The following is a 13,630-nucleotide window of genomic DNA, read 5'->3' on the forward strand; positions in this document are numbered from 1 at the left end:
TAAATATTAGTTACCAAGCTATTAGGGAAGATATGCAAGGTGGTACAACTCAACGTAGAATATATTTTAAGTACTTATGTCTATTTCGTCAAACATAAAAGCAGCGCATGTATTCTCAGCCCAAAAATATATATTGCAAAAGCAATTAAAAAGGGAGCAAATGAAACTCACGATACTGTATTTGGTAGTAACAATACATATGACGTCATTGAACAAGTGTAGGGTTGGCCGCGAATTCACGAACCTATATCAATTGTATATCTATTAACACATATAATCGTAATCAAATAAATTTTATATATTGTCTTAAATTATATATCTTATATATATATATATATATATATATATATATATATATATATATATATATATATATATATATATATATATATATTTAAAATATTTAATATTTATATGGTTTTATATGTATGTATATATATATATATATATATATATATATATATATATATATATATATATATATGATTAATATTATATTAAAAATAAATAATTTGTTATATGTAAATATTTATATAAATAATCCTAATATGTATAATTATATGAAATATTATGATAGTTGTAATAAATATACTCTTATTAAGGAAATATTTATTTGTTATAATAATTTTGTTAATATGAAAGTAATAATGATAATAATAATAATAATAATAGTACTTATGTTAATAATAATAATAATAATAATAATAATAATAATAATAATAATAATAATAATAATAATAATAATAATAATAATAATTATTATTATTATTATTATTATTATTATTATTATTATTATTATTATTATTATTATTATTATTATTATTATTATTATTATTATAATGAGTAACTACCTTTAAGCTTTTCTAAAAAAAATATGCCTCAGTCCAGGCTCGAACCCGCGACCTCTCGCTCAATGACAAACCTCCTAACCATTACTCTACTCGTTCATTTCTGTAATTTTCCCAGGTTATTTCCTTTTACCTAAATATTTCGTTTGTTTTTCCTAACTTAAAAACCCTGTTTTGTCATCGGTCAGGAACCAGATGCAGATTTAGATTGATTAGCAAGGAGTGGCCCAAGTTGTCTCCAAAAGCCCAAGTAGCATGTAGTAGCCCAAATTGCATCAAATGTTTAAAAACAGCCCAATTCCAATTGCAATAATACTATTACTAATATTACTTATGACTAATAATAATAAGCATTATGATACATGATAATTTTAAGAATTTAATTAACACCAATGATATTAATAATCTTATTAATGATACTAATAGTATTACTAGTTATAATAATATTAATGTTATTAACGATAATAATAATATTAATAATAATAATATAACAACTTATACATATTAGATTTTATACATAATAATATTACTAATATAAATATTAATAGCAATAATAATAATGAAAGTAATGTTAATAATATTAATATATCAATTATATTCAACCTTGTAATTTAATGTAACACCATTTATTATTTATGTAATATTATACGATGAATAGTTAATTTATATTTTATATATATTTAATCAAAAATAATAGATTTATAATAACATATACATATTTATATATATTAACATTACTTAATTATTCTATATATTATTTTACATTTTAAATCCTAATATTATATTTCATAATTTCAAATTATTATATATATACTAACATTTATATATATACATATTTATTTACAAACATTTGTTCATGAATCGTCGGGTAAGGTTTAATGGATAGCTAAGTGCATGAAATTACTTTTAATATAAAACGTCGATTTACATAACGTGTCGATATTATCTACATTTCATAATTTCAACTTTTCATTAAATAATATGAAAGTTAAATAGTTACCTTATCAAAAGTCACGAGTAAATTATCGTAAAGCATGTATTGGAAATCAAACAGTAATCTCCATTAACTTTCGTCTAGTTATCGTTAATTGACATTTTGTTCTCACATATAGATCACTTTACCATTTATTCCGAATATTGTTTAAAAAAAACAATTTCTCAAATCAACGTGGACCTCATAACAGAGACTCGTAATCATAATTCAATGTATCTGATAAATCAATCATATGATATTATCTTTTAATTCCGTCAATAACTATATTGAACAAATATCGAAACAAACACGTTTATGTAAAGTATTATACATCTAATACCTTGTTAATGTTTTCAATTACTATAACTATATATTATATATATCTATATACACATAAATGTTCGTGAATCGTCAAGCATGGTCAAAGGGAAATTGATTACATGAATATAGTTTCAAAACTTTCGAGACTCAACATTATAGATTTTGCTTATCGTGTCAGAAACATATAAAGATTAAAGTTTAAATTTGATCGAAAATTTCCGGGTCATCACAGTACCTACCCGTTAAAGAAATTTCGTCCCGAAATTTGATCGAGGTTGTCATGGCTAACTATAAAAATATTTTCATGACGAATATGAGTTGATAAATAGAATTTTATCATCATTGAGTAATATAGATAAAACAATTTGATTACGCGAAGAATATAAATGAAGCTATCGCAAGAGAATGAAATGAGTAGATGTATTTTCGTTCTAACCGATGACGTAGTTATGATTGATTTTCAGAATTCAAGGGATTTAAAGAAAATCTTCGTGATAAGATTTGGTTCTTCGGCGATTAAGGAAATCAGGATCTTTTTTTGATTAATTGCAATAACCTGTTCGATTTGCTCTGTCGGATAATTCACTATAAATCCACCCCCTTCGTTTCTTTATTTTCCACAACTCACACCTTCTATTCTTTCTCCTCAATTCATACTTTAAGACATTCGTCAATATGTTCCATCCCGTTCCGATCCTTGATATACTCTTAACTTTTATATCTGTCATTCTTCTTTTTTATCTACCACTGGGGGATTTTATTTACTTCTACTATTATCTTGGGGTTATAGTGTTATTAATTTTCCCGTGTCTTTACGTTGCAATACGTATTGATATACACGGTTTGTAAATTATATGTTGTTGTCGAGATTTATATCTTTCCTTATTTTTCGAAGTCCATGCTTCTGTTTCCTATAATCATTGTCATCCACAGTTAATGCTTTCTCCTATTTGCTGCGATTTATACCCCCAATTTACACTTCGAAACTTTATTCTTTCATTTCCTCTTCTTGCCATTAAGCATCGCATGTAATGGTCCAGAATTCGTAGATATGAAGTTTTGGATGAACATAGTAAATGTTCTAAGAAGAAAATCGTAATGGCATGATCTTGATTCGGCAAATTACCAGAATATACGAAAAGATAGAACTATCAAGAAGATATGTTCTTAATATGCTTGGAGATTGAGTAGAATGCAAGAGTCGTGTAAATGGCACATGATGACGGTATGTTCTGTGAATCATCACGTTCCATTAGAAACTCAGCATGACTTACTGTAATATAATCACGTTGATCAAGTGTCATTATATTATACTAACTCATGCTTCAGTTCCCAACACTACTTCAGAATTCATTCATAATTTATACTGAGATTTTATAGAAATTTACAATATAATGTATTACAGATAACAGGAAGAGGTATATAATTTCGGACGAGAATATTTATGAAAATATCTTCAGAAGTATCGAAGATATTTATGATGATATTTTGGAATTTCTAAGTTCGAAAGTTGATAAGAAAAATTTTTCCGCAAGATTTTAACATGACTTCGGAGCAGGATATTCTCTAAAGATTTCATTGGATCCAGAATTACCTGGATTCTTTGAATATAGGGTTTGGTCCTTGTATTTGTCCTTGGTCTCCTTCATTGTTAGCTCAATTTGTTTTTCAGTACCAAATTTTCTATCGAGCGTTCCCAACATTCCATTCTTTATCATCAAACTTTTGGGCCGTTTAGACCATCTACGATTTTGCTGTTTTCGCTGCATTTAATGCTACCATATCTGAATCATCGGTTATCAATCAGGGGTGGTTTCAAAAGAATTGTGTTTTTAGATGATTAAACGATGATTGTAATATGGTGGAATATAAAAGGTTTCCTGGTAACAATAAAAGAGCATGCATATATTTCAAGGTTATAATATGGTTGTTTCGAACGAAAAGTCGAAATTAACTTGTTGGCGCTGTGACAAAATTTGCTACCTTGAAAGGGATTACCAAGTTATTTTGGGTAATAATAACACTAAAGGAATTAGCACAGCTACGTGTTAAACGTTTACTCAGGTTCCGAGTGTTTTCAGGTGCATATCCATATGCATCAATCTTTTCTTCCGTAGATGAAGTGCGGTTGGTTCATCCTCTCGACTGAGGTGTTTTAAAGAATCATGAAAAGTTTGAATGCAAATTGGAATCTTCAAGATACAAATGAGGTTTAAGATGAAATCAAGTGGCAAACTTGAGAAATTATTTAGTTTTATATGTTACAATCAATATTTTAATTCATTTTAATTGTCCAATGTTATTAGTCCATAGTCGATAGTCCACAGTTAACAGTCCAATAATTCATATATAGTTTAATATATAATATTCGAATTAATTATTACGTATCGTGACCGGTGTACAAGTCTCAGACTCGATCACAACTCAAACAATATATATATTTTGGAATCAACCTCAACCCTGTATAGCTAACTCCCAACATTACTGCATATAGAGTGCCTATGATTGTTCCGAAATATATATATATAGATGGGTCGATATGATATGTCAAAACCTTGTATACGTGTCCCGATATTTAAAGTGCGTAAAATAAATACAGAATTTAAATGACGATAAATAAAATTGCGAGAATTAAAATTGCGATATATAAATTGCGATAAATAAATGTAATAAGGAATTAACAGTTAGCTAGGAACAATTAGCTAGGATTTTGTTAGCGTGGATTCTTAACAAAATTTCTCATAGTTAATTTGTTTGTTTCTAACAAATTTTATTTTGTCCAATATTTTTTTCATTATGCCACTTGTTGGGTTCTGATAGGACAAAATCCAAATATGAAATTAGATGAAAATGGTTATTCTGCAGTGAACGAATACGTATATCTGTGGATGTAAGTAGGATAGTAAATGACTGTTGAATCAGATTCGAAGAATGTACAGTGTAACTTATTAATGTGAAATCTAAATATTCCTCGGGTATAACCTACCCGTTAAAATATTTTCACCATTAACAGTTTGTACGAAAGAATTTTTAATTACAATCTTTATGAAAATATATATATATATATATATTTTCTTCAGATGTAATCATGGATTTAATGAGTCAATATGATATTAAACTCATTTGATTTACCGTCAAAACTAGAATACATAATCTCTAAAACATTAGAGATTACATAATCGCCATGAAGAACAAAGATAATTGATGTAGAACGATACGTAGAACGAGGATTATACTTCGAGGTATAGAATGAGATGTTGAGGCATGGATTGTTGATGGTATTGGTGCTGTTACTGATGGTACTGTTGGTGCCGGTGATGTTGCTGAAGCTGGTAAATTTTGCACCATTTTTTCCAAGGCTACAACTCGGGTGCGAAGCTCGTTGATTTCTTATATTATTCCGGGATGATTTTCGGTCGGAACGAGCGAATGAATAAGGTTTAGAATTTTAGATAGAATATAATCGTGGCGAGATATTCGGGAAATGAGAGTGAGAATGGTGTTTCGGATTGGTTTGCCGGTGAATGCTTCAGGTTCTTCGCCCAGAGGACAATATGGTGGATGAAAGGGATCGCTTCTTCTTGTCTCCAATGATTAAGTAGACTACGAACCCATCAGATGAATTGGGGATGGCTGATTGATTGATTCATTCTGGTGACACTGCTTCCGGAGCTTAGGCGAACATCCATGTCGGAATAGCTGTCAGAATTCGAGGAGGTTGAGGGATTCATCTCGTACGATCAGATGAAGGATTTTCGATAAGAAATAGATTATAGGATGTAGATTAGTACCCTGCAATACATAATTTATATATTATATATGCATATATAATACTAAAATCCCATAAGTTACGGAGGAATCTACGGAATATGTTAGGCAAAGTTTACAGTAACAGATATGCTAAGATATGAATTAGCAGATACACTAAGATATGAATTTTGTCTATACACTATTCATGCAATCCAGGCAGTAAGATATGTCTAGATTAAGAATGATAAGCAAGTGATTCCCTAAGAATGATAAGCAGGAAATTTTCGACACGAAATGATAAGCAAAGCTTTTGACATGCAGACACGGTCGAAGTCCAGACTCACTAATGCATCCTAACGACTTATCAGTTAGATACACTAATGCAGACCTGGTTCGCTAAGACCACTGGCTCTGATACCAACTGTAGAGACCCGTCCTAATCCATCTGGACGAAGTCCATACCGATTATAAACGACTCACAACAGTTGATTACATCGCGAGGTATTTGACCTCTATATGATACATTTTTACAAACATTGCATTCGTTTTTAAAAGACGAACTTCCTTTACATTGAAAGTTGACAGGCATGCATGCTATCTCATAATATATCCAAACTATAAACGACTTAATAATATTCTTGATGAACTCAACGACTCGAATGCAACGTCTTTTGAAATATTTCATGTTTGACTCCAAGTAATATCTCTAAATGAGCAAATGCACAGCGGAGAATTTCTTTAATACCTGAGAATAAACATGCTTTAAAGTGTCAACCAAAAGGTTGGTGAGTTCATTAGTTTATCATAAACATTCATTTCCATTATTTTAATAGACCACAAGATTTTCATTTCTCATAAATATACGTCCCATGCATAGAGACAAAAATAATCATTCATATGGATTGAACATCTGGTAACCGACATTAACAAGATGCATATAAGAATATTCCCTATCATTTCGGGAAATCCTTCGGACATGATAAAAACAACATCGAAGTACTAAATCATCCGGTACTTTGGATGGGGTTCGTTAGGCCCAATAGATCTATCTTTAGGATTCGCGTCAATTAGACGTGCACTAATTCTCAAAATTAGTGATGTTCCCTAATTCTTAGGCTACCAAGCTAAAAGGGGCATATTCGGCTTCGATCATTCAACCATATAATGCAGTTTCGATTACTTGTGTCTATTTCGTAAAACATTTATAAAAATTGCGCATGTATTCACAGCCCAAAAATATAAAGGGTAAAAAGGCAAATGAAACTCACTGTACTGTATTTTGTAGTAAAAATACATATGACGACATTTGAACAATGCAGGGTTGGCATCGGATTCACGAACTTATATCATTTGTATATTTATTAATACACATAATCGTAATCGAACAAATTTATTTATTAAATCTTAATTTATATATTATATATTTAATTTGTGTATATATTTAAAATGATTAATATCTATATAGTCATATTAATATATCCATATTTATTTACATTATTGTTTAGTGTCATACTTAAAAATCATTAGTTTGTTGTATGTATGTATTTAAATAAGTAATATTAATAAGTTTGATGAATATGGTTATTTGAAATATTAATATAATTATAGTATATATAATAAGTATATTTCATGTAAAAAATATTTATTTGTTTAAAATGATAGTTTTGATAATAATAATGATTTACTAATAATAATAATAATAATTTTATTAATATTAATAATAATACTAATAATGATATTGTTAATACTGATACTTATAATAATAATAGAAATTTTATTAACAATGATAATATTAATAATCATGTTACTTATTAATAATACTTTTATTGATAATAATATCAGTAATAACATTAATAATAATCATAATCATAATTGTAACTAGGGTTATGATAAATGGTAACTAATATTTATTTTAGTAATAATAACGGTAATAACTAATATTCATAATACTTAATAATAATATTAATTCTACTATTTAATGATAATAATAAAAATAACACTAATGATAAGTGTAATACTAACAATAATAATAATAATCATGATAACAATAACAACAACAACAACAACAACAACAACAATAATAATAATAATAATAATAATAATAATAATAATAATAATAATAATAATAATAATAATATCAATAATAAAGGAATGACTACCTCAAAAAGAATTTGTTCCAAACAATAATCACAGCCCATGCCCAGATTTGAACCCTTGACCTTTCAGTTACACATCAACACCTTGAACCATATACTCTGATTACATTTTTCTGTTTTATAACCGAATTAAAACTATATATCTTAATAACCCATTTGTTCTTCTTCTTCTCATATCCAAATCGATCAGAACCCATAACCCATTATGTTAGCAGCTTATTTGTTTGAACTCGAAAATTTAATTAAAACAGAAACGATTGGTTGTTAGTAAATGGATTAACAAAACAACAAAAACAAGAAGAAAAAAAATTCAAACAGGAAGTAAAACAGTTTCACGATGAACACGTTTTGAACCAAAAATTGATTTTGAATTTAGAGACTGTTTTAGGCTATGGTTACTGAATAAGATAGTTAGTAAATCGTTATTAGAAACTTCTGGGATCATCAATTGATTCAAAAACAATCAAACGAACTCTAATTTCTCTATGAACACGACTGTTGACTTTTTGAAAAGCTATCTTTGACTCGAAAATTTGTAATTGTTAAGAGGAATTGGAGGCTCAAACTTTGCAGATAGTTTGAGATAGAGATTCTAAGGAAAACTGCATTGTTACATTTTTAGTTTCAAATCGAATTCGAGTTATGGCTAAAAAGTTGGAAAACAGAGATAAACGACCTGTGTTCTTCGTTTTCTGATTTAATTCGATACATAAACAATATAATGGTGATTGTAATTGACATTGGTAGTGAGAAGGAATTCAAAATGAATACATTATTTCAGGAATTGATCAATTTATAGGACAACTGTAGTCGACAGGTTCTTTAATTAAGAACAGAACAAAAAACGAATTCGACTGCAAAGTTTTATTAGATTGGTACGATCGTTTAGCAATTTGAGAGACAGAAACAAAAATTAGAAACAGTTGTGATAGCAACAAGGAACTGAATCGTACTAGAGTGGCCAGAATCATTTGAGAAGATGAATAAAAAAAATAGAAAAGGGGATAGAGACAGGTAATCGGTCCATATCATGTATCTGTAATTATATTTTGTTTAAGTTAGTATTAAAAACAAATAAATTTTTATTAATAATAATAATTGTATATAACCATATATATATATATATATATATATATATATATATATATATATATATATATATATATATATATATTTATATATACATCTATTTTTATATATAAATATATAACTAAATTTTATATATAAATATTTATATATAACTGATTTACTATATCTGTGAATATATATATATATATATATATATATATATATATATATATATATATATATATATATATATATATATATTCATAAATTTTTATAATTAATAATTATGTTATTATTATTAATAATACTATTACTAATATTACTTATAATATTATTATTGATTAGAGACTAATAATAATAAGCATTATGATACATGATAATTTTAAGAATTTAATTAATACCAATGATATTAATAATCTTATTAATGATACTAACAGTATTACTAGTTATAATAATATTAATGTTATTAACGATAATAATAATATTAATAATAATAATATAACAACTTATACATATTAGATTTTATACATAATAATATTACTAATATAAATATTAATAGCAATAATAATAATGAAAGTAATGTTAATAATATTAATATATCAATTATATTCAACCTTGTAATTTAATGTAACACCATTTATTATTTATGTAATATTATACGATGAATAGTTAATTTATATTTTATATATATTTAATCAAAAATATTAGATTTATAATAACATATACATATTTATATATATTAACATTACTTAATTATTCTATATATTATTTTACATTTTAAATCCTAATATTATATTTCATAATTTCAAATTATTATATATATACTAACATTTATATATATACATATTTATTTACAAACATTTGTTCATGAATCGTCGGGTAAGGTTTAATGGATAGCTAAGTGCATGAAATTACTTTTAATATAAAACGTCGATTTACATAACGTGTCGATATTATCTACATTTCATAATTTCAACTTTACATTAAATAATATGAAAGTTAAATAGTTACCTTATCAAAAGTCACGAGTAAATTATCGTAAAGCATGTATTGGAAATCAAACAGTAATCTCCATTAACTTTCGTCTAGTTATCGTTAATTGACATTTTGTTCTCACATATAGATCACTTTACCATTTATTCCGAATATTGTTAAAAAAACCATTTCTGAAATCAACGTGGACCTCATAACAGAGACTCGTAATCATAATTCAATGTATCTGATAAATCAATCATATGATATTATCTTTTAATTCCGTCAATAACTATATTGAACAAATATCGAAACAAACACGTTTATGTAAAGTATTATACATCTAATACCTTGTTAATGCTTTCAATTACTATAACTATATATTATATATATCTATATACACATAAATGTTCGTGAATCGTCAAGCATGGTCAAAGGGAAATTGATTACATGAATATAGTTTCAAAACTTTCGAGACTCAACATTACAGATTTTGCTTATCGTGTCGAAAACATATAAAGATTAAAGTTTAAATTAGATCGAAAATTTCCGGGTCATCACACTCTCGGCCCAAATGAATGAATTAAACAAGTAAAAGAAACAGTTTATTTGCATTAGTGGTTTCATTTTTATTTTTTTTTAGAGAAAGTAGTGGTAGTTTTGAGATGTTAGTCGAGCAAGACGGAGAGCCAAAGGATGTTTTACAGAAAAAAAATAATATTGAAGATGGAATAATAAGTTGGTGGCGATGGTTCTCAAGTGGGATTATATTATATATTATAATAATAATAATAATAATAATAATAATAATAATAATAATAATAATAATAATAATAATAATAATTAAATATAAATATCAAAACGTGTGAATTACCAATTCCAGTTGTTACATTTGTAATTTTGCTACCGACATAATTTTCATGAAGTGGGATATCTTGTTCCGTTGTTAATTAGTGGTGAATAAAAGTGTTCAGAAAATTCCATATTTTTAAATTAATTATATTTGTTTATTTTGTTCATTATGATATAAAATTCGAGTATTAACTATTAAATAAAAATTACATTAATTATTCACTCCCAACCCCAAGTAAAATATGAAAAGTTTTAAAATTCAACAAATAGTTTCTAAATATATTTTTAATAAGCCTATAGTTTGTAAAACTCATTTTCGGCTAACCGTTTATTTTAAAATCACATAAGTTTCTTTTTAACTCGTTTACTGTCAATCAAATGACAATTGAGCGTTACTTTCGTTTACTAAATAACTTCGAAACCCTATTTATATATATTCTATATATTTTATTTATATATATAGATAATAATTATTTTATGTTATTATTATTTTACATAAATAATTCCAACAATTACCATATACCATATTTCATATCATTATATACATATATATATTTTAATATATGCATATCTATTTAAGTAATCGTATCGTGAGTCGTCGGGAACAATCGAAGGTCAATTGATTTCATGAAACAGTTCAAAAATTTTGAGACTCAATATTACAGACTTTGCTTATCATGTCGAATTCATATTAAGATTAAGTTTATATTTGATCGGAAATTTCCGGGTCGTCACAGTGTAGTATATAATGAAAGATAGAGAGCGTTTAGTTGAAAAAATGTTAAAGTTTTTAATGCTGATATGTCATTGATGTAGAGACGAGAAATTTACTTAAGTAGTATTAATATACCAGTAGTCTAATAGTTAAGGGCGATGATAAATCCACTCAAGTTTTTGATATTTTCATAGTAGTATTAATATTAATATATAATAATAACTATCAATGTTAATGCATAGTTATGACTGGATCTATCGTGATAGAGTATTATACGGTTACCGCTTATTCACTTTAGTAATTTCGAAAAAGACCGAGTTACACATATCTATCTGGAGTCTGGACCAATTATCGTTCCATGTGATTTGACGTTGGGGTTTGGTGCGACTTTACACACCGACATACATTGAGTGGTCTTTGTGTGTGGGTCTCGTGTGTAAGATTCTCAATGTCACTTTTAAATATCAAATTTATTATTATTTCTCCATTCTCCACTATATCCTTTTTCCCTTCACTTTTGGTGGTCATAAAATAAAATACTTGAATTTATTCGCACAATATCTCCATATAAACCCCATTCAGTTTCCAACCACCACTAATTAAATTAAATCAATCATTAACCAACGAACATCAATATGCTTATCGTTGAAGAAGGATTCGTAGTCGAAAAAGAAACTCACCTAACCGTTATGAAAACTTCACTTTTCTTCTCCGGTGACGGTTTCGCAGTTTACAATTGCACCGGCCAACTCGTCTTCCGAGTCGACTCGTACGGTCCTGACACTCGTGACTCCGGTGAACTCGTCCTCATGGATCCCAACGGCCGCTGCCTCCTCACCGTTCGTCGCAAGGTACGCCAATTAACCTAATTACAAGTAACGCCAAATTTAACCTAATTAAAAATAATAAGTAAAAATTAAATTATTATTTATGTCATACTGCATTTAAATAATGTGAACAGAGGCCGAGTTTACATCAACGGTGGGAAGGTTTTTTAGGCGAAAGGAGAGAGGGAGATAAGCCGATATTCAGTGTGAGGAGATCGTCGATAATCGGAAGATCGAATATGACGGTGGAATTGTTCGGTGATCGGATCGATGAGTATAATATTGAAGGTAATTTCGGTAATCGGAACTGTACGATTTACGATTCCGGTAAAGAGATAATGGCGGATATTAGACGCAAAGTGGATGCAACGACAAATGTGATGCTTGGTAAAGACGTATTCTCGCTTACGTTGAAACCGGGATTTGATGGTGCGTTTGCGATGGGATTGGTTTTGGTTCTTGATCAAATCAACGGTGATGATGATGGAGATGATGAAGTTGTTGATATAGAACCTACCGTAGAAGATTGTAATATTTCGTCTTGAGTAATTACTTCGGGTTACTTATTTTTGTTTATTATTCCGTATTATTTATGGATTTATGGATATTTATATTTATGTATATTTATATATTTATTTATGAAAATTTATAATGTTGTAATAATAATAACTAGTTGTGTGGAGCACTCGCTTCGCGCCGGAGGCTCCGTTTTGAATGCGAGTTAAAAAAAAGTATTAATCTATTTTGTAAAAAAGAATTTTTTTTCGACATCTAACATTGAAGGGTTGTTCCTTTTGTGAAAGTTGCTTCTTTTAGCGTTAAAGTTAGTTGATCTATTTTGTAAAAAAAAAATATTTTTCGACATCTTTTGATAGCATTGAAGGGTTGTTCCCTTTAAAAAAGTTGCTTCTTTTATCGTTGGAGACAAAAAAAGAAATTGGCACGGTAGTTGCCAATGTGGTCCTACTGTTTCAGTGCAGTGTACAAGTCGGTAAAGCGTGGTGGGTGTTATTATTCAGTATTTTAAGTGTTAGTGATGGGATAAATAATAATTTAGATGTAGGAATAAAGTGGGAGGTTCAATTTGTATTTTAATAGAAGTTAGGGGTTAGGTTTGTGAAAAGTGAAAAACTTAATAGTACTATTCA

At 27.7% G+C, this 13,630-nt stretch overlaps 1 protein-coding gene across 1 annotated transcript; it reads left to right on the top strand.

Annotated features, from left to right (window-relative positions):
- The first annotated feature begins 12,192 nt into the window (after positions 1-12,192).
- Positions 12,193-13,074, top strand: LOC139845581 (protein LURP-one-related 12-like). Its single transcript, XM_071835843.1, has 2 exons — positions 12,193-12,506; positions 12,617-13,074. Exons 1-2 carry the CDS (start codon positions 12,291-12,293, stop codon positions 13,025-13,027), a joined length of 627 nt encoding a protein of 208 aa, XP_071691944.1. The 5' UTR covers positions 12,193-12,290; the 3' UTR covers positions 13,028-13,074.
- Positions 13,075-13,630: the final 556 nt, after the last annotated feature.

The sequence above is a fragment of the Rutidosis leptorrhynchoides genome, chromosome 4, assembly GCF_046630445.1.
Source record: "Rutidosis leptorrhynchoides isolate AG116_Rl617_1_P2 chromosome 4, CSIRO_AGI_Rlap_v1, whole genome shotgun sequence".
Lineage (NCBI taxonomy): Eukaryota > Viridiplantae > Streptophyta > Magnoliopsida > Asterales > Asteraceae > Rutidosis > Rutidosis leptorrhynchoides.